This window comes from Manacus candei, unplaced genomic scaffold, assembly GCF_025592945.1.
Source record: "Manacus candei isolate 608988 ecotype Guabito, Panama unplaced genomic scaffold, ASM2559294v1 h1tg000005l, whole genome shotgun sequence".
Classification (NCBI taxonomy): Eukaryota; Metazoa; Chordata; class Aves; order Passeriformes; family Pipridae; genus Manacus; species Manacus candei.
The window spans coordinates 24,284,609-24,307,436 of NW_026138053.1; the positions used below are offsets into that span (position 1 = coordinate 24,284,609).

Below are 22,828 nucleotides of genomic sequence, written 5' to 3' on the forward strand. Positions count from 1 at the left end.
AGGGAATGTCAGTCAGCCCTAGTTCCAATGAGTCAATGCAGCTGAGGGAATGTCAGTCAGTCCTAGTTCCAATGAGTCAATCCAGTTGATGGGATGTCAGTCCCGGTTCCAGCTGTGGATCAGCTGTGTCAGCCTGGTCGATGGCACCAACAGGGATGTGGGACAGCCATGCCCACCCAGCCACTGGGCTCAGTGACCCCCACAGGCAGTGTCTGCCCTTGCCCTCAGGACCCCCCGCTCCTCACACCCCCGGCACAAGGAGAACTTATTTCAAGGCCCTGGGAGGGCCTTGCAGCCAAGGCCGGGAGGGCCCGGCCGCGTTATCTGTGCTTGTCCTTCAGCGGGAACACACGGGTTGCTAAACAAGCGCTTCCCGCGGCACCCGGGCTCAAAGTGTCCTCCCCGGGGGGCTCTTCCAAACAGGAGCCAGGGTAGGTATTTTTACAGGGAAGTAAAAGTGGAGTGCCCCCCAACATCAACAGTACCCCTAGTCCCTCAAGAAGGGGAATCTGTGGCAAGGGAGTGCTCCCCCTCACAAGGGTTACCCTGGGAGTGGGAGCTGCAGCTCGTGTGTTTGGGGGAGCCGAGCAGGGGCCTGGCTGGACAGTTCTCCCTTGAGTCTCAGATGTGCTCTGGAGGGTCAAAAACTGTGTGAAAGGTTGGGGTTTGGACCTCGCTTTCTCTCTCTCTCCTCAGACAGACACAGGCTTGTGACGGGCAGTGAGTCACTGAACGTGTCACCAGCCAACAAACTCTAGTAACCTCCCGGGAGCTGCATTTCACACTGCAAATGGGAAAGTTTTCCTAAAGACAGGAGAACTGAGCCACTAATCTCCTACTGCAAGTACATGTCTCTCCTCCTCCTCATGACTTCAGGGCTGTGCTGTGCACGACATGTACCCAGGTGCACCTTGAAAGGTCACCACAAGCCGAGGTACAAAGCTACAATGTGGTATTAAAACATTTCTGTTGCATTTCTCCTTATCAGACCTGTCACTAAAATTTGTTTTGACCGACATGCACCCAAGACACACTTTTAAATGTGTAACTGCTGGAACTTTCACAAGTAGTTTTATACAATCTCTTGGGATTCTGAGTAGAGCCACTGAATGAAAAAGTCTGAACCTCATTTAGTTGGCAATGTGTGTTCACACTATTATCCCATCACTCATCTTTCATGCTGCTTAATAGGAAAACTTGTAAAAATTAAAAGACCATAATAAAACCCTGTCATTGCCTAAATGCAAATAGCTGCATGGATGGTAGCAGCAGGAATGCTCACATAAACCCGTCCCTGTTCTTAAGAAGTCAACTTTAACACAGTGCTGCTTAGAGAAACTGTTGGGTCAGGCTATACGTGAGCACTGGTGCCCTTATGACAAAAATGCTGTGCCAGCTATTTACAGTGAAGTGCAAGTTCAACAAATTGATTACACTGTTTTATCCAATTAGCAAAAGCCTAACTATGGGTGGTAGGAAAATGAGAAAGAAAAGTGCAGCTAACCTTCAGAACTAGTTAGCTTTGCCTATTTTGCCATAAGGAAACTGTGGAGAGGTGCCACCAGATTTTACCATCACCTTTTGACAAACCTCCCAGGCCAAAGCAGTGCTGTGTGACAGGCACTGAGCTCCCTCCCTGCTCTCTCGGTTTTTCTCGGGCAGAGCTGTTCCACAGCCCACCTTCCCTTCTCTTTAGAGGCTGTTTACCTGCAGCTCACCGAGGCTGAAAAGCAAAGCAGCCACTCTCCTTTCCTTCCTTCCCAGTATTTACACAAGCAATTGGAAGAAGGCACTGCCACCTCTGCTTCCTGCCACTCATGCCCATCATCTGCTGTTGTCTCCCCCGGTCCAAATTGCTGCCCTGTTTCATCAGCTGCATCATTTACCCTGCTTGTCACCGCGGTGCTTGTAATCTTGATTTTCTGCAGTGTTGTACATTAATCCTATGAGCTGTGTTGCTCAGCGATTGCCCAACCACAGCTGTTGCTGAGCACTCCTGGCTGAATCACCGCGTGGTCGTTCCCGCTGTTGGCGTGGGAGCCTGTGGTAACCTGATACCCCAATTTTTGTCTCAACTTCACTGGCTTTCAACCTTCCCAGTACCAGGCAACAATGGGACTTCGGAGTGCTGCTTTTTTCCCCTCCTTTCTTTCGTTCCTTCTTTCTTTCTTTGGAAAATGCTCTCAGGCACATTGTGTGATTTTGGGGGATGTCCTGTGCACGTCCAGGAGTTTTCATAATGATCCTTGTGGGTCCCTTCCAACTCAGGCTATTCTATGATTATATGATTCTTTCTTTCCTTCTCTTTATTTCTGTGCCTGGTCCTGTTCCTTCCTGTCACATTTGGCACTGTTGCAAAATAGATGTGATTAAAACTGCCTACTTTTAATTCTGTGTAATTCTAATTTATTTTCTATTTTAAGATTTTTGGTGTCAGTCAGCCCAGGGAGTGAGTAGATGTGGCTGTTTCTGATGCCCTCATTTATTGACCAAAATGATTAATTCCTTTAAAGCTTCTATTTGGCCTTTAAAGTCAGTCACTTGAGAGCCTCAACCCTTTCATATATTTCAGCAAATCCTATAATAAGCTGTTTAAAAGTGTGGTTTAGAATTTCACAATGTGTAAGCAGAATGGGAACATTCTGATGGACAAATGAAGGAGCTCCCTCAAGCGGTTAAAAATATTGTTACATGTTCCACTTAAATGTTTTCCTTTTTAAAACAACATTAACAAAATTACAGCAATGTTAGGTTTAGAATGTAAAACCAGTCATAAATGTAGCACTGAATGAGCTTCTATTTTTGCATAACCAGAAATAATGGTGTGCATTTAAGAGGCCAAAACTCGATCAGGCAAGTGCTACACTTAAAAAAGAAAATAATTTAAGAAACTGTGGAGGACTTCAGCCTGATCTGATAATGCGTGACTGAGTTTTGGCAGGAAAACCGAAAACTAGCTCCAGCAGATATCACATTGTTGAGGATGCCTGAAGTGTTTATAAATTATAAAAGATTGCTTTTTAAAAACTCCGGCTCAAGTTTCACAGTTTCTGCTATCATCATGTCGAGATTTTGTGTGTAGTTACCCTTGCTCCTCTTTACTCTTCGTGAGGCGTAGAGTTTTCAAAATATTTGCTGCAAGAGATTCAGATCAGCAAACTTTGGAGGAAAGACAGAAGCAGCAGGAATTGCACTTGCATTCCAAGCCATGAAGCTGCTGGTTTTGCTGGCAGATGGAACACACAGGGAGAAACACTCGCATCCCTCAGCAGAGGGCAGTGGTGTCCTTGTTCGAACGTCACGTTTCGCTACCGAGCTGAAATCATCCTTAAAAAAAACCTCCAAAGCGAAGCCCTGCTGCCAGCCAGCAAGCTTCTGGCTTCCTCTCCCAGCTCAGAAATTCAAATGATGAACTTCTTGCCATGACCAAGCAGGAGGTGCAAGAGCCAACTTAACTGCTGTGATTCCACTGCTGAAAGGGAAACCTGCATTGTTTTTTGAGGGGCAAATAATTTTTCCTCCCCCTACCATTTTAGGCAATAGAATGAACCTTGCCAGCTGGGCTGCTGTAACAATTGAGGTTTTATTTGTTTAAGCTGAGGAGGTTGTTTCCTCGGTATATTTAAAAAAGGAGGAGATCCTTCTTATCTGGCTAAACATCAAATCCTGATAGGCATTGAATCTCTGTAACTTCTGTCTCGCCCTGCCTAAGCTGAACTGTGCTTTCTGAAGCTGTTCTTTACCCTTTCTGACAAACCAGCTTTCTCCTTCTGTTAGGCTCAGAAACAATTTCATCTGGGTCCCAACCATCTTGTAGATTATCATCGTTCTCCTCGTGACACCAGCTCAAACCAACCTCAGATTTATTTTGCAGCTTATTCTGCTGCATATTAAAAATGCATTAAAATATTGAACTGCCTCGATGAGAGGGTCTCTGAAGTTGTTTCGGCAGGAATACATGGAATTAAATGCACAGTCAGCCCTGGAAGAGTGACTTCAGAGGGACAAGTTCCAGAACAAACAGGTCTAGTTACTGGTATTGACTCTCCTGCATAGAATGGCTTTCTAAATATTTTTGTGGAAACGCAACACTGAACTTGGCCAGTGTCTCCTTCCTGCTCCTACAGGAGCCACTGTACATGTTCCTTGTGATTCCACAGGCTGCCAGCTGTGCTGCACAGCTGGGACCCTTCCTTGTGAAGGTAAGACACAGCAGGTGGAGAGCAGACATTTTACTCCTGGTTTAATGACAGCTTACCACTCTGTAGTAGTAATCTCTGCCTCTCCATATTTTATAAGCATGTGAATCCTTTCTCTTTTTCCTAAATAAATACAAACCACTTTGCTATTGCTCTAAGGTGGAGAAAACAGCATAAGCCAGTATTTTTACCAATTCCTTGTCTCCCACTTATTTGTTACAGTATAAACACACTGACTGCTGATGGACATGGAAGAGAATTAGTGCTTATGGAATGACAGATCCAGGATGATTCCCAAGACAGCTGTTTGGAGGTAATCATGTAGTCCTACCTATTCTGTACTTTGCAAAGTGTAGGTTCTGGGGACTGATAACTTTCTATGTGCTTTCATTTTTTTCACTTTTCTAACATGGGAGATTTCCAGTCTTCTCCACTCCCCAGCTGTGGAAACAGAAGCATATTCTTAGGGCAGGGCATTCATACACAGCTGCAATATATATATATTTTAATCTTTTAGACTGTCTTCAAAAATAACATTATGAGCCTGTGGGAAAGGTGTGGGAAAGACTTGAAAGCTGTGGTGAAAAACCCACTGAGGTGCTATGGTGAGAACAGACCAGCCTCTTTGAGGGAGTGTGGGGTCCTTAGGGTCATCAAAGAGAGATCTTGCTGAGAAATATCACATAGGGCCCATGGGGAACACCATGGAGAAGTCCAGGAGCATCTCAATGGTAGCTGAATCATAATGCCAAAAGTGGTTGATCTTTGTAATGAAAGACCCAAAAAATATGAGAACATGGGGAAAAAATAATCCTCATCAAAACCAGGATATACGTCTCAGAGGAGAACAAATATCTTCATAAAGCCATGGAAGACTGACTCTCCACTATAAACTAAGAAAGAAAAGAGGTTTTTCACTTTCAGTGTCAGACATTTCCTCTTTTCCACCTAGTTTTAATCCCTGCAAAGATAGATGACACGTACCAAAAGTCATCCCGAGCAGGAGACATTTCCCAGTGTGCCCAGCCAGCTCTTTGGCTGTTTCCATGGCGATGAGGCAGCGTGTCCCGCTGCTCTCCCTTCTGCGAGCGCCTTTCCCAAGCTTCATGCGGTCTGACAGCACCGTGCCTGTGGAGCTCCCCTGCCAAAAACTTCCCTCTTGTCTGCTCAAGGCCATTTCCATCTGTTCCTTCCTGTTCTCCCTGATTTTGGAAACACCTGGCTAGAGAGGGAATCCATCCATGTGTTAGCTTCTCTGACGCAGTGATTCAGGCCAAGGAGGGATTGCTGCTGGTCCTACAAGTGGAGGGACTGGAGAGGGCAGTGCTTTCCTGCCTCAGAAAGAAGTTTTGGGTGATGGTAAGGGAGAACACTGTAGGGGGCAGGAGCACAGACAAAGCAGAAGGAAAGAAAATCCAGAGTTCTGCCCAGTCTCCCAAAAGAATCGGACTGAAACTTGGCACCACTGGCCATAGCAACAAGTAGAGCAGTAAAGAATGTACAGCCTTGGTACAATGCAGTGCTTATTGAAGGAGATGGATGACAAGTGTGAAGGAACACTTCCCAACCGCTGAATTCAGATAGGTCTGTGTCACAGCTGAGCCTCTGGCAGCTCTCAAGAGCATTTCACTGAAAGTGAAAAAAAATAGAAGTCAGAGTTACAAAGCTGAAAGAGGCGTTTTTGCTATCAGCTGAGGACTAGCAAAAATGGGAGGTTCTGATGGAACTACACTGGGAGGAGAAGCAATCTGCAGGGCTTGCTGCAGTGGATCTGCCTTGGGCTGAGTTGATGTGGTTACAAAAACATCTTTGTGCTCAGCACTATTCCGTTGTTGGCCTAGTGCCTTGAGGCTTACATGCTTTGGAAATATGGATGAGGAGATGAAAACTTGAGCTTGTTTAAAGAATTTAAATCTGAAGATGGCAGGCCCAGGAGAGGGATTCTGAGTTCAGGCATGTAGGTCATGCAAGAGAGGTCTTGTCTTCACCAGCAAGTTAATATGAAATATAGTAAAAGTGTTCCTGTTAGTTCAACCCTTGCCCACACAAAAAAATCCCTCATTGCATAAAGTGGCTGAAGAAACATAAATTGACAAAGCAATCAGAGAACAAGGCAAACCTTGAGTGAACTCACTTCATCCTTTATCACTGCTCCTTCTCTACAGTAGTGACCCACGTTAGGACCACCATCAAAACATCCAGCAGTGCTCACTCCTCACAGTTTTTCCACTTGAACTTTCCTCAGTGGCTGCTGACTCCTTGCTTCCTAATCGTGAGCTTATTCCCCAAGATACAAAAGGCTTCCAGTGCCTACCACACCAATCACCCACCTTCTGTGCAGAAGTCTTGGGTTTGTTATTTTGAAACTGTGTCTAACAAGACCTCATTTTCCTGTTGCCTACTGATCAGACACCAAGTTATGGGAGAATCTCTGGCATGATGCTACTGTAGTCTATGATTTTCGGAGGAGGGATCCAGGCTGAAAGCTTCCTGGTGACATTCCAAGTAAGCTGTCATGAGAAGAGAATCCAACACCCAAGACCTCAGTGCTGAGGGAAAATCAGAGGGTTTCATCTACTCAGAGGAAAAGTGTAGAACTATAAATGCTAACTCAGTAACTCCCCAGGAATGAGCATGTGCCATGCTGAGACTGAATGCATCATTAGCAAATCCCTGAGGCCGGATCTCTATTTCAGACTGCGCAGTATAACAGCTCCAGGGAACATAGAACCAGAGGATGCTGATAATTTCACAGTTTCTGCTTCCCTGCGAGGCAAAAAATAGAAGTGCTCTGAAGCTCTTTCCCAGGAACACAGAAGTAACGTTTTCCAGGGCCATCAAAAGCAGAGGAAGATAGGTGTGTTCTCTGCAATCTGGGAGAAAGGGAAGCAGAACAGTCTGCTAAAGGAGGCTCATCAGCAAGCTGTGTGGACTGAAGCTGTGGAACTGGTCCCTTGCAGAAGAGATGCTGGGGAGAGCATGGACGAGAGGTAGATGGAAATCTCAGAAGCCCGTACAATCCACAGAGGATTCACAGACACCATATCAGTGTCTCCCCTTGCAGCACAGATTAATAATTCTCCTTGTGTGTCTGCCCTTTATCACAAGCAACCCATGGGAAAAACTTGCAGGACAGATGACTCAAGGTAATTTTGTAGTGTGACTGCATCCTCAGAGAGAGCAGACAAAAAGGGAAAGGCAGACAGCCAGGCGGTCTCTCACACACTGAGGTCAAATTCCCCTTTCTGTCAGTCCCGGCTACAGGAAAGTTGAGGACGAGGGAGAGGTACCAGACACGCTCCCGTGTCTGCTGGCAGAGAGGCACCAGGCAGACAAGCACACGCTCGTGTGAGCACAGCCATGTAATCTCTGCTATCAGTAAGACCATGCCCGGGTTTCACTCCTAAATGTCTCAACTTCTCTGCATAGCTCGGATTGCACAGTACATGCCTCGGCTGTGTGAGATGTGCTGCTGGCTCTGGGGAGGAATTATTTCAGGTTGGCTGCAGCTGGGAGCATGTAGCATGACTTCAGGCCTCATTAGATGCACACTTGACAAGTTTTCTGCACAAACATGAAGGGAAGAATGGTTTTCTTAACAAAACAAGGCTTATGCAGTCGTCCTATGTGTATGTGGAAGGGAGTGTCTCTCTGTTTGCCCCAGCTGTCTTTTACCTCCCAGTAACTTTTGAACCTGCTGGCCAATGTAATACAAGTCAGATGGAGAGACAGAGGTTCAAGAAGTATTCAGTTCCAATGGGTTTTGTGAAAAATTCAGCTTACTTAGAGGACAGTCTTAATTAATGCCCTGAATGGAAGAATCCTGCACATGAACTCAACTTCTATTGGAATAAGAATTTAAGTTGGCAGCGACTGCATCTAGTCCAGTCTCCTGCTCAAAGCACAGCCAGCTTCAAAGTCAGAGGAAGCTGCTCAGGGCCTCAATTTGAAACCTCCAAGGTGTCAGGAATCCACTCCAGACCTCAGCTTCACAAAACAAACATATAGAGCACAACTCGTGTGGCTCTGCCGATCAGGGAATTAATTTTCCTCTCTTTTAAAGAAGATTTAGAAGTGGCAGCCGGCGGTAAAACCTGCAACAATCCCCACACCAGGCAGTCCCTAGGGCTCTGCTTATGTTAAATACATTTAACCAGCAGCCAGTTACTTTATTTTGGCATTCTGTGGCAGTTAATGATTCCAAGTACAAAGGTCAGACTCAGAGACACAAGGCTTTGTGTATCCCATTGTTTGATTTACCAGAAGCTACAAGGGAAGGAGCACTGCTCTGTATGAGTGGGAACTACAAGCTACACATCCAGCCTGACAAGCTAATGAGAACAAGTCATTCATTAACAGGAGACTTGCTGCTAGGCAAACACACACAGCTGGTATGGGAGAAGAATTTGGATGTGAAATGAGACAGTGTAGCTGTTTTTTTCATAAGACATTTCCTATTTCAGCAAGTTTACAGTCTAAATAAAGACCACACAGAACACATTAAGAGCCTGATCAGAGGAAGATTTGGGCTTATGCCTTTTCTGAAAGGTTTGGTAATGAGCAGAGAGGCAGAATTTGCAAAGAGAACAGAAATATTTGCGTGTTTAACAGAAGGAGCAAGTTTTAAATATAAGTGAGATTTGATTACAAATGTATATGCTGCTCTCTTGGGTACCAGTCTATTCTGCGCACACACACATATTTACATTCACAGAAACATCTTACAAAACCCTGGTGCTTTCTCTTGCTTCAACTGCACAATTACATTTTTCTTCAGAGCAGTTTCACACTTCTGAGCATTTTTTAATGGAATAACATTAAAGTTGGAAGATGAAAAGCATGGCTATTTAATAACTGTGTGAGGAAGGAACACACTGTCATTTGAAAGATAAAGTAAGCACTTACAATTCTTGCAAAATCAAATAAAAAATCCTGCCAAGGAAGAATCTATCTGGACACCACGGAACGGAACAATAACAATATTTTAGACCAAACTCTGACTCCTAAAGTGATTTAATTATTTAGGAATATTACACAGAGCATGACACCATTCATGGCTAGGGCACAAGTGGTCCAGAGCAAGGCTGGATCCCTGCCATCCTAAACTTACAACACGGAGCACCAATCCTGCAAGAAGTTGTATCCTCAGGCTTCCTCACAAGATCAAAGACTACATTCAGAAGTGTGAACAGCTCAAAACAATACCAGGAGTGCAATCACAGAGAGATTCATTATTGTAACAAGGGCACCTTCAGAAGATGTGGTTTTCACTATGATTTAGAAAAGGGAAATGAAGGTGCTGGGCGAGGTAGAGGAGAAGGAGGTATAAGGGGAGACTAGCAGATGAAGCAAAGAGCATGGAGAGGAAGCACTGCTGATTCCAGAGTCTTAATGGTCTTTTCCTACCTAAATGACTCTATGATTCTAACTCCATCTTATTTTAGCTGCACATCTTAGAAAAACAAGAGAAGGATATTTTTTTTTCTGACTAATGTAACCTTTATTTAGTTTTAGACTATCACGGTGGTTATGTTAATTCAAACGCAGCACAGTCATCAGCAGAGAAATCTAAGATGGGACAAGGCTGCTCTCAGAGGCACTGATGGAGGTACTGCAGTACAGTTTTGTGCTCTGAGGCATTTGCTCTCACTTAACTAAATGTCAGCTCTCTGGATACAAACCTCTCAGGGAGAGGAAACAGAAAACGCAGGAAGAAAAGCTTCCATCTGCAAACTGAGAGAACCCTCTCATAATCCAATGAGCTACTAAGATTTCAAATTAGGAATCAAAAAATTAGGCTCCTAAAGATAAATAAAGGCAATCCTGGAACTCTGGTGGCAAAACAGTCCTATTGACCCACCTGCAGCTGAATGCCTAAAAGCCTGAATCATCACCAGCGCTGTCGAGGGACCTCATATTACCTCAGCAAATGTACTTTATCAGTGATCATTGTGCAAGCTTAGTACTAATTTGCAATTCCCAGCAGATGCAGAGACTTGTCATCATTTTTGTTTGGTAGAGGCAACATTTTCCACAGAAAAAAGGCAAACAAACAACATTCTTAATGTTCTTATTAGCATACCCTTCTACAGCCTTTAGTGCCTGGAACAGATGCTTGGGAAGGGTGGTGCAGCTGTAGTACTTAGAGAAATATATTGGACAGGAAAAAAATTCCTGAAGAAGTCCCATAATGTCCTTATTGCACCTCTGGCTTTCCTGTGATGGAGGCTGTGAAAGGAGATGGGTTATACCAGCATGGGTACAGCTCCTGCAAAACCTCAGCACAGTCCATGTGCTGCTGTTGGCACTTGATAGACACACAAGGCCCAGCCCCACAGTTGTGATCCGTGAGGGTGCTTAGTTACACAGCATATCTAACCCAAAACACAAGGCCAAATAAGAGGAGAATAGGGATGCCTGAGATGCTGTAGTGAGCTGGCTGTCTCTACACACAGACACACTCATCTTTTCCACTACAACACCGCGTGCCCAGGCCCTTTCCTCCCTCCACATGGAGCCCTCTGTGGTTGGCATCGATGTTTAGACCAGTGGCAGTGTCAGAAGAGTGGTTTGGATGAGGAAAGTGCTGAAGCAGCAGCAAAGACAGAACAAAAGGTTGGCTGCCCGGAGGAGAGGGACGAGTTGGGTGGTGGGATGCTACATTTGCGGGAGTGTGTGTGTGTAGAGTTTTAATTTTATCTATGGTGGAAGAAAGAACAGTTATTGACAGAGGAAACTTCATCTCTCAAGGCTGCTCGTGAACCCTCCTGTGCTGTTGGGCAAAATCTGTTACTTCCTCAGAACGCTTTTATCTTCACAGACTCTCACTGAACAGGCATGAGGGTACCCCAAGGTATCCTGCATGCACTGTACACAAATTCTAATTTAAATCATAGTAATGATTTGAAATAACTTTTAAGACAACACTGAAACAGCACCTATTGTGCCATGACAGATCTGAGCAGACGGGACATTTTAGGAGCTGTCAGTCAGAGATGAAAGAGTGAGCTCCTGTACTTGTTATGCCAAGGAATGACATCCGCCTTTGACACGGCTCAGCACTTACAAGCTTTCAGCACTTATTGCAGGGCAACTAACCTTGTGTCATGAAGCCTTTATCAGATTTTTAAATCTTTCTTTTTCATTTCAAAGCCTTTCCCCAAAAGCCCTGTGTGGCTGCACCCCAGAAACCCGGTGGCTGCCTGGTGTCAGGCAGGTGCAGCCTGGGGTGTTAGAGGGACACAGAGCAGCAGTGCCCTGGGCCGTGTCTTGGACAGTGCCCATTGCCTTTGCAGACATCCCAGGGGAGCTACAGCTGTCCTGAGCTCCACAGCTTGTTCTGGCCCCGCAATTAAAGCATAAAAATCCTGACATGCTATGCACAGGTATCCCTGACTCCTGAGAACCCTCCAAAGGCCTCTTAACAAATACTGTAATGAATACATCCCTGGCCTAAATACCAGCCAAAGGTTTAATACAAATCTGTTTCTCTGTGGAGCTTTGATACACAGAAGGTATATAAGCTGGAAGAAGAGCAATGATTACTCCTAGAATTAATTTTCAAGCCACCAGCAGCACACTGCTAGCTATTTTTTCCTAAGTTACAAAGAGGAGCTGCCCAATTGACTCAACACTCAGGCTCAGGAGTCTCCAGTTTATCCACAGGCTCCTTCTGGAACAGAAGCCATACTTCAGGCAGATGACAGCAGCATTCTCATGACACATAGTGCTGAGCACGTAAGACTGCTCAGCCAGCATTTTTTGACTGTGATTTTTGGAGCACACTGTGGATGGGGAGCAAATGCATTGTCAGTGCTTATAAGAAGCTTCAAGAAATGGATATACCATTAATATTTAAAGTCAGTTTAGAGCTGTTTCTAGAAATACCACATTTCTTGTCAGGCACATGACTGTAACCTCAGTGCTGCCTTTGTTCCTTGGTCCTTTTTATCCCTTACTTGAACAGCTCATGAATGGCAGATTAACTGGAAGCCCAAAATCTCCAGCACAGTAACTGTTAGATGCCTTATTAACTCACAGTGCCAGACCTCTTCAGAAGACATTACCTTTGAGAAACAGCCTATTCCTGACGCTTACTGAGGCTGATAACATCACAGCTGATAATAATAGGTAGCATTGGTGCAGACTTTGCCTCTTGTCTTTGCATGGTTAACCATGACACCGTGCAGTAACTTCCTAGCTCCTGCTGTAACAACAAGGAACATGTGGCTCAGTGTCATCGGTGACTCAGCAGCACAGAGACATTTTCAGTTTGGGGATTTCTTGTTTCTGTCCCCACTGCTGTTCTAGCAGGGGTTCTACAAAGAGCAGTCACCAACCAGGGCATCCCCTGTTTATAGGACACTAGGGGACCAAGTGGAGCCCAGTCTGAGGGTCTGGCTTGTTTAGCACTGAACCGGCAACGGCTGGGGCACTGGCTTTGAAGCTTTTTTTACAGGGTACAGCATAGTCTTAAAATACTATTATAAACAACAAAAAACCCATGCTGCAGTCCTCTTCTCCCTGCAACAGGCCTTCTCAGAAAGCCCCTGCCTGACCCCATCCCCTGGAAAGATGGTTCTGTGTGTCAGACAGGTTCCCTGCAGTCGGGCATTAACGTAACCCTCAGTGAGCTGCTTTATGTGCACAAGCTGGGAGAGAGAATGAGGGATTTCATGAGATCTGAGGAATAAGAGCAGTGTTTAAATCCAATTTTCCTTGGTGCACTTACATATAACAGTCTCTTGACACTGGCATCTTCTTTTAAAATGCTAATGGCCTTCCTCTGGATAGTTCTTCACGAGCAAGTAAAAGGCATTAGGAAAGAAAAATAGTATTTCTGTTGATTTTTAACGAGTGGTTCTATCCTACGTGGCAACTGCAAACGGCATGAGGGAGTTCTGTGTTTGTTGTCTCTACAGTCTCCAGAGAACATATATTTTGTTTACAAGGCAAACCATTTATAAATGCCAAACCCTGCAAATTCTGGCTGGAACGAGACCAGGAAATATCTCCACTGCAGAGTTTCCCCATGGGCCAGTTCTGCCCGGGACTGTCCATTCTGCAGGATCACCCTCTCCTCACATCCACATAACCGTGCCTGTACAAGGTCCCGGACTTGGCAACACCCCAGATGGTCCCAGCACTATTTTAAGAACTGTTTTGTTGTGTGTTATTAGCAAGACTGTCTGTAATTTCTGATCTCCCCAACTTTCTTAGTCCATTAATTCAGTGAGTTAAGGCATTCCAGCCTGTGTCAGAGAACACACCAGCCCAATGGGATGAGCCCCCCCTAATTTAGGCAGAATTATTATTGCAGCAGGGTGCAGTTTGAGTACATGCAACAGTATAGATGGCACCTCATGATCCTGGGAAGGTAGAACATGACCTTAGAATTCCTGTCACTGAAAGCTGACTTTCACAGAGCAATGAAAGGAATATCTCCTCACCTTTCCAGCCCAGGATGGCCACACAGAGGTTGGAAGCCAGATGGATGCAAGTGTTACCAAGCCAATTTGTCACTGTCACATCAGTTCTCAGTGGTGAAGGCATCCAAGGGGAGCAGCACTGTGGCTCATCCAGGATGAAGCAACATTGCCAAGGCATTGCTAAAATGGTTGCTAGCATGGAGAGTGAAATATTTCCAAGTGTCCAGGTCCTCTAAACTGTGACAAGCACCGTTATCTTTTGGGATGAAACCTCCTCCCTTCTGCTTTGGAGTGCCTTATGCTGATATTACAGAAGCTGAAAGAAGACAGTTTACTAATTAGTTACAGAATTGAGTGTATGTTCAACCACCTAATGACAATACCCTGCTGCCAACCACACCTGGCCTCCAACATATGAGGTTACTCACACAGCAGTGCCTTCCTCCTCCTCCATGCAGGTTCCTGTGGAAGCCCAATGAATCAACCTGGGGTCTGGTGACCCACGGAGATCACAGAATCACAGGATTAGTTATGTTGGAAAAGACCTCTGAGATATCAAGTCCAACCTATGACCAAACATCACCATGTCAACTAGACCATGGCACTCAGTGCCACATCCACTCTTTGCCTGAACACCTCCAGGGATGGTGACTCCACCACTTCCCTGGTCATCCCGTTCCAATGTCTAATCACCCTTCCTGTGAAGAAATTCCTCCTAACGTCCAACCTCAACCTCCCCTTGCACAGCTTAAGACCGTGTCCTCTTGGCCCATCGCTTTTTACCTGGGAGAAGAGACCAACCCCCACTTGGCTACAACAACCTCCTTGCACATGGCCCTGGACAGACCCACCACTGCTCCCTCCTGGGAGCACATGGCCCTGACTTCAGCACTCACACCTGCTCGGGTTTGTAGGTGAACCAGCCTGGCTGTATCCTATAGGGAGAGCATCTTCCTCGGGCTGAGGCAGCCTCGGGGCCACGGCCACTGCCTTAGCCTGACAGAGTTCAAGAAGCCCTTGGACAGCGCTCTCAGGCTCAGGGTGGGATTCTGAGGATGTCCTGTTCAGGGGTAAGAGTTGGATTCAGCGATCCTGATGGGTCCCTCCCAACTCAGTGTATTCTATAAGTAAGAACTTCTTTCCATTGAAAGTGGCAGAGCCCTGGAACAGGCTGTCCAGGGAGGGCATGGAGTCTCTCCTTCTGGAGACGTTCCAAACCCACCTGGACGCGTCCCTGTGTAACCTGTTCTAGGTGGCCCTGCCTTGCCTCTCCAGAGATCTCTTCCAACCCTTACAGTTCTGGGATTCTGGGATTCTGTGTGGCGCGGCGGGGCGGGCTGGGCTGGGCTGGGCTGGGCTGGGGGGTGCGGCCACCTCCCTCGCTCCTTCCTTCCCTCCCTCTTTCCCTCCCTCTTTCCCTCTCTCCCTCCCTCCCTCCCTGGGCGGACCGGAGGCGGCCGCGGGAGCCGCTCCGTCCGCGCTCCGCCGGCGCTCTGTGGTTTAAGATGGCGGCGGGGGCTGCGGGGGCGAGCCCGTGAAGCCCCAGCGCGGAGCTCCGCGGGAGCCGCCGGGTCCGGCCGCGGGAGCAGCGGGACGCGCCTGCCGGGCCGGGAGCGGCGGGATGTGAGCGCGGCCCGCCATGGGGCAGCAGGTGGGCCGCGTCGGCGAGCCGGGCGCGGGGCTCCAGCACCAGCCGCCGCCGCAGCAGCAGCAGCCGCGGGGACCGCGGGGGAGCAGCGCGGCCAGGCCCGCGGGCCGCCGGCGGGAGGCGGCCGGGCGCTCCGCAGAGGGAGGATTCAATGTCTTCACCCAGCACGGTGAGCGGCCGGCGCGGGGGGAGAGGGGCGCGATCGGCCTCGCTCCCCTCCCTCTTTTGTTGCCGTGGGTTTACTGGCGGAGGGGAGGGGCGGGCGGGGGGAGCGGGGCACACAGGGCCCGGGGGGATGCTCGCCCCGGCCGCCGCGTCCCAGGGGATGCTCGACCCCGGAGGAGCTTTATCCCCCCGGAGCTCGGGATCGGCCACAGCGGGAGCGAGGTGGCACCGCCGGGGATCGGACTCGCGGTGTTCGGTCGCTGTCACCGCGGCGGTTCCGAGCTCTGGTTTTGTTTACAAAGGTAAAGGTAACATGTGCTTTGTCTTCTTGTCTGTTTGCTGAGGCGTTTTGCGACTTGCCCTTCTAGATCTGCGAGTCTCTATATAGCTCCTGGCAGAGCAAACAATTTCGTTTTGTCTGGGGTGTTATAGCTGCCATCTGATTCTCGGTTGAAGTTTTTGCCTGTCCGCTTCTATTCTTATTGCTGTAAACCCATACGGGAAATGTTTAATGTAACACGATTCGTTTCTGTAACCTCTTAGCAGGATCCTGCAACTTCAAATCCCACTTTGCAACCACGTTTTTTTTATTATACCTATTTGTGCATTATGGTAAGATGTTGCCAAGTTTTGGAAGGTATGATCAACTGAACCCTGTCTGCCTTGACAAGCACGTTGAGAATAGATGTGCGGATGCACCTCTAATCCTAAAGACCTGAGTCAGCTCTGGAGAGCTTGGCTGGCTTGGCTTTAGGTGGAGAGGGATGTCAGTGTTTATAAAGAAAGGCTGCTCCTGACAATACATGTTTTCTTTTGCTTAATACAGTGAGAGTAGGCAAAAAGATTAAGGAACATGCAACCAGCAGTCTAAAAGTAAATATCATCTGCTGGGACTGCTGACATGTAAGTACCTATCACAACAAGAGCACAGCACTGAATCTGGTTCCTAAAAATCTCAGCGTTATCACAGCTTTGGAGTTCAGGGAGCACTATCAGCTTTAGAACCAAAACAGAACGTGCTGGCTGAATGCCTGACCTACTATTACTACAATTAAAACTAAGAGTTGTTGTTTTATTACATCTTTCAACCTTAGTGTCACCAACTTCGCGTTTTACTCTGCCGAATTTGTATTTTTGTACGTTAAGAGGTACTTTGGCAAAAACATTCATGTGATAGACTAATGCTGCACAATCACAATGTCAGGAGATCTCAGAAGTTATGCACGTACCCCACTTCTTCCAGCGGGGTAAGTCTGCCTGTAGCAGCAGAGCAGAATCGCTGTAGAGACTGCTAAGTGCCCTCCTGCTCATGTCAAACTGTCTGTCCGTGTTTTGGTACCAAGATGACTCTTTAGTTCCTGCTCTCACAAGGCAAGGACAGAAAGGACGTTTGTGGGAAGTACAGTACAGCGTGTGGGGATGTGTAGTGACTTCAGAATACACAGTTGACACTGACTCAAGCACTTCATTTCTTGCTGCGTGTTTTGGTAGTGATTTAGTTCAGCATCCTGAACAAATCCTTCCAGCTCCTCCCTCCACCCTACTAAATTTTTAAGTTAGAAGGTAGGGAGCATTATTGACATGCAGTGGCAGGGAAATGGAGAGGAAAAGGTTTCTTAAGCATGCATGCAGATCAAGTCATGTGCCCTGCCAGCCCTTCTGCTCTGTCTTGCATAGAACTAGAAGCAAGAATGAGCCTGGAAAGCCAACACACTCTGAATAAAACTGTTCAGTGACATGTAAAAAGAACACTCACTGCTCGGTGATAACAGTGATGGTATCTTTTAAAATAATTTCTCTACTATTTATATTGCTTAGGTTACCTGCCTCAGCCGTAAGATAATGGATACAATTTAGGTTTTTGTTGCTTCTGTTATTGTCTATGCAGACTGTAAAGGAAGGTGTGTCAAAAATAAGATACAGTGTTTTATTCTGTTAGGTTATGTAAAAGGGGTGGGGTTTTTTGGCAGTCCAGGTTTTGAGAATTTCAAGGCAGGCTCCAAACTCTTATTCCATCTTGGTGAATGCCTCAGCTATTGTAAATTGTTCCCTGATTCCATGCACATTTTACTAGGAATGAATAAACAACTCAGTAGTGATAATCTGTACTAAATGCCAGCCAGAGGTGGGTTTTTAAACTATTTTACCTATTTAAATGCTTGTCTTGGGCAATAACTGAAGATATATGTTCCTGAATCTGTAGTTCACTTCCTCTGTCAGAGAAACTGTTTCCTGTGATCCTGACTCTCCTTGTCCGAGGGAATTGCTCTCAACTTGTATTCTTATTTTTCATTTAATGACCTTGCTGCCCTATTTTATTCAACCTGGCTTTCTTTATGTGAGTTATACACTTCTGCTGCTGAGATGCTGTGGTTGCTGGTGATATTATTTGATCCAGATTCCTCTTTTTTTAGTAATTTCTTTCTGAACCTGACCTCCCATCCTGTCTCTAGGACATGTATTCAGAGTGTCTGAAAAGTGATGGCAAAAGCACAGGGTTCTGGGTTAGCACTCTTGGACCAGTGACTAAACCAGCCAGTCACAGGATGAGCCTGGATTGTCTCCCTTCCTTGGCTTTCCTTCTCATGGATGTGAGGAAGACAACCTGTTGACTGTGTGAGACCCTTGCAGGTATAAATCCCTGCCTCAGCTCATGTTGGCACATTTCAGACTACACTGTGCCAGGAGCAGACCGTGCTAAGTACTCTTGCCAGAGTTCATTTTGAAGGGTTGCTTCTTCTGGGTTGTTTATGAAAAGGATGGAGGTAAACAATGTTTTCAGCCTCAGACCCATTTTGCTACAGGATTTTGAAGAATACCTCATATCAAATAAATAAAGTCTAAAACCCCTTACCTTAAGCTACTGGAAACCTGTGACAAGCATTTGTACCCAACTAATTTGAAGTGTAGATATCCTTGAAAAATTGAGAGGTTGAGTCGAGCCAGCTTGTCCCGAGCTTTGCTCTGTTACAGTTGTGTAGCAGAAGCTCTGCAGGAGAAGCACTACAGGCACTCCCTACTTCAGGATGTATTTTTGGAGGAAGCAAGGAATTTGAAGATGTTTTCTGTTTTATGGAAAGAACAAAGGGATCTGTACTGTGGCAAGCCACTGTTCCCTCATGAGAACAGACACCTCGACTGCTGGGGCTTTGAGCTCACCGTGGTATTGAATTCTGTGAGCACTGCTATGAAATCGAGCAGAGAGGTCCTAAGCAAGCTGATACACCCCTGTCATCCATTAGCTGTGGAGCAGAGTTCTCCAGGATGCAAAAAGATAATCATGGATTTTGCAGTCTTCTGCAATTAGCCCTTCAAACACCCCTTAGCAAGTATTCCTGACACCTAGTCTGTGACTTAAAGCAGGAAGTGGATCATCAAGGTTGTTGGTTGCTATTAATGTAGTAGAAAGGAAGAGTGTAAACAGAAGGATTATTCACCACTAGTGTTCCCATGTACTCTCTATCAGAATTCAGTTGTACCACAGGCACAGCAACTCCAGAGAGAAAAGCTGCAGTGAACACTAGTTAGGATCAAATTCTTACAGGTCAGTGCAACCAGAAGAGACAAGAAATGCTTGGTGCCATTATAGGATGAGCTTGCTTTCCCTTCCAGAGAAGGAACAGGGGAGAGAAGAGGGAAGTAGGTTATCTCCTTATCCCTTTCAGTAGTTTGTTTGAGGAAAGGGCTACAAGCAACAACAACCAACAACTTCCAAGTTGCATGGGCTCTACTTGGCTCCTCGTACGACCTTTGAAGAGTGACACGCTCTTAATTTGCTTTCAGAAGAGCACTGATAACGCCCTACTGTACCAAGATACTCTTAGGAATGGTGTTAGCATGCTTTTCATCTCTGAAAAGACTTGCTGAGTGTTGTAGAGCACATACTGCAGGAAAATCAGATTATTTAAATCCTGGCAGGGAAGTCTTTCCAATACCTGTTTGCAATACTGCTACTGTTGCCTTGGTGATATATTTTGGGGTAGTGGAAGGCTCTGCCACACTTGAGCTTTTGATCCAGCAGGCGCAGGACATTTGTTCCCTGTTTTGTTTTCTAGAGGAGGAGTTTAGCAACCTTTTACTATGTGCATCAAGGTCAGGCAAGATAAGCCTATACTTTTAAAAATAAAATTATCATTAAAGCTCCCCTAAGGCAGTCGGAGTGCTATGCCACATGATAAAAACATTCTAAAATAGGAAGAAGCATAAATAACACTGTCCCTTTGAAATTCAGTGAAACTGAAGGGCTGGATGCAGGAAAATGGAAAGAAGGAGAGAAAATAGGGTCAGTTTAACAACTGCACTTTGTGGGCTGCCTAAAATGTTCTTTATTTTTCATCCCAGTGAAATGCAGCAAGCTCAGGCCAGAACTACTTGCCCGCAGACTTTCCTGTCAGTAAATGCCCTGTGCAGATGGAATATAATCACTGTATTCAGTGCCTGACTTTTTGTACTGTAAATCAGAAATCTAGTGGGACCATAATGTATAAATAACTTTTAACTAATTATATGGGGAATAAAGGGTAGTTCAGCTGAGCGTCTAGAGGAACATCTCTTGCAGAACATGAAATTATAGACGTGTTCTCTGTTGCATCATTCTCCATGATATCTAAATTATTCCTGCAGATTCAGTTGCATTCAGTATTGATTTTTATACCTTGTGTTAAGCTGAGATTTTCACTTACTGTATTTTGCAAATGAGAGGACTCTACCAACTCAATGGAAGGGACAATATAATACAAACTACTGATCTAATTCCTGCTATGTATTTATTCCCTATATACTTTGCACGTAGACAGGGAACGCAGTCTAAAGAAGGTAAGACTGAAATGAAGTTACTTCAAAATGTTTAAGTCAGAACCAACTTAAAAATCAAATTTCAAAGCCCAGACAGATCTCCAGCTTCTCAGTTCTCCCCATGTAGCAGATGGTGTAGTACAAGTTGTTCTAGCAATATTTCACAAACTTGCTATTGCTTGCAAGAGCAATGTTTTGCAAAAAAAAAAAATTGTGGGATTTTTTTTGGAAATAAGGACATGGCCAAGCGAACAAATCGGTGGGAAGTGAACGTGTAAGCTCTTGGACACACAAGCAAATTGTTACAAGTGGCTTAAATCATCTTTTTTTAACCTAGCAGCTCACACGATTAGAGTTGGGAGGCAGTTGGACTGTCTTCTGGAGATGCTCTAGCACGGGTGGCTTCAGCCATATTTCATGGCTGGTGCTAATTACAGATTCTGGGACAGCAAGCTTGAAATCGTGGTTTCTCCTGTGTTCAGGAGAAGTGACCTGTTCTGTGACCCTCTTCAGCATGTCATGTGTGTTTCTTAAAGCAGGCCAGTCCTCACCAAAGTCAAACCCTCCTTTTTTGTTTTATGGCTAAAGCTTGACAATTGCTACTGTGATTTATCGTAGCCTGTTTTTCTTAGTTGTCATAGCTTAATGTTTCCAATATACTTACTATCCCTAAACTATCTTGTGAATACTGCTGACAGCTGACTAATTCACACTCATAAGAAACTGTGTCAAAATCCAGCTAATATAAGCCAAGAGACAGCAGTTTGCACTTACTCCAGTAGGGATGTGTGTGGAAGTTATTACAAGTAAAACAGTCGGGTTTTGTCTAGTGACGTGCTGAGCTTATTTTCATCTGGTTGTATTTCAGAAAGCCAAGGATGGATGACTACAGACCAAAGCCTCACCTCCATTCTAACTGTTTCAGAGTCTGATATCCCAAATCCCTGCTTGCCAAACCATTAGGAGTGCTTTCACCAGCATGTCATTACGAGTGATGCAAAGCTTGCACTGCAAATGGCCCCTGGACTGGCTTTGCAGGTGAATCTGCAGTGTAGGCTTAGAGTTCTCTCCTTAGCAGCAATCAGAAAAGTATTTACTGACAAATAAATATTTCTCCTAGTTGTTTGGACCCCCAGCAGCACCTTCAGCACAGCAGGAAAGGAACAAAAGCTTGCGCTGAGTGGAGTAACACCATTGACTTGCTGGGTCTGAAGTCATGTGTAAAGTTCTCTCACCATTACTGCATCATCCCTCACATTTCTCTGGTTTTGTGGTTATGAAATACTTTATTTTAAAGGCTGATCTTGGTATTACCCATAGAGATTATTCTCCCCAGAATAAGTGACACTTACAAAACCATTGAGGCTTCCTGTTGGTAACACTGTAAACCACAACAACAAAGCTTAGTTATATTACCCATATCTGCTTAGGAAGTTACATGTGCTTTGTGGGCTCTCCATAAAGACATGTGCATCTCCCAGAGCAATTGCTTGTCTGCAGCTGGGTATAAATTAACTTTTTAATAGGTGGCTTTCAGTATCAGCTAAATCAGCACAGGCATTCTGAAAAACAGCCCAAAAATAACTGCCTTTTTTTGAGAGGGGGACAAAGACTTCACTAAAAATCAAATTGGTTTTATTTCAATCTTCTAGTGCTCTTTAAAGGCCAGTTAAACATACTTCTTTTAAGACTGAACTTTTTCAAGAAATTCCTTTCCTCTTCTCCTGTCCTTCCCACCCAAACATTGTCTTTAGGATCTTAACATTACTCTGATATTTCTATTTAAAAAAACTATTAATAAACTTAGAGCTTCGATTATGTTAATTTGGAAGTTTTCTGTGACAATGGTGATGTGACAATTGGGAAAAGGAACACTCATTTTTCTATAGGACGGTTCTGCATCCCTCATCCTTTAATTTGATGATGCTGCTGGATTGGATTTTGGTTTTTGTTATTATTCAATACCAAAGTGAAACTGTAGTAGTTTCTTCTTATTAGAAGTATATATGGCAAAGACATAGGAAGCATCTCCTGCTGCTTTTGGGTCAAATTAGGAATCAAATTAGAGTTCAGGAGGATAAGAACATTCTGGATCTGTGACCCTGTGCACCTCCCAGTCTATTTCTCCTTCCTTTCTCCCACGATAATCCCAACAACAAAGCATCAAGTATGTCTTGGCTGTTCCTATTTGCCATCATCTCAACTAAGATCACCATGGCTAATTTTGAAACAGGTGTCAGGCTTGAAAGAAATCATGTGAGTATTTGCTAAATGATATTAATATTATACATATTGGAGCATTTGGCATCGATCACGAAGTATTCCTGGTTTTCAGATTCTCTGTTCAATTAGACTCATAAATTTGTGGAAAAGTTGGCTGCAGAGAGCAGTGGGCCTCACTAAACACACCAAAACAGACAGGAATTGCAAAGTGGAGAAGCATTTCCCCATCTGTGCACGCTCCAACATGGCCCAGGGTAGAAGCTTGTTCAAATATTGTCATATCCAAGTAGATTAGTATTACCTCCTACATTAACCCTAAGTATCAGGGGTCTAAAAGGTGTTTACAGAGCACAGATCTGTCTTCTAGACAA

General features: G+C 45.3%; 1 protein-coding gene across 2 annotated transcripts in view; it reads left to right on the top strand.

Moving 5' to 3' along the window:
* Nucleotides 1-15,076: 15,076 nt before the first annotated feature.
* ABL2 (ABL proto-oncogene 2, non-receptor tyrosine kinase) overlaps nt 15,077-22,828 on the top strand; it is a 45,937-nt gene continuing 38,185 nt past the window's right edge. For both annotated transcript variants that reach the window (XM_051805798.1, XM_051805814.1), the window contains exon 1: nt 15,077-15,444. In XM_051805798.1, coding sequence (XP_051661758.1) covers nt 15,267-15,444 — 178 coding nt within the window. In that variant the 5' untranslated portion in view covers nt 15,077-15,266. The remainder of the gene's footprint in view (nt 15,445-22,828) is intronic.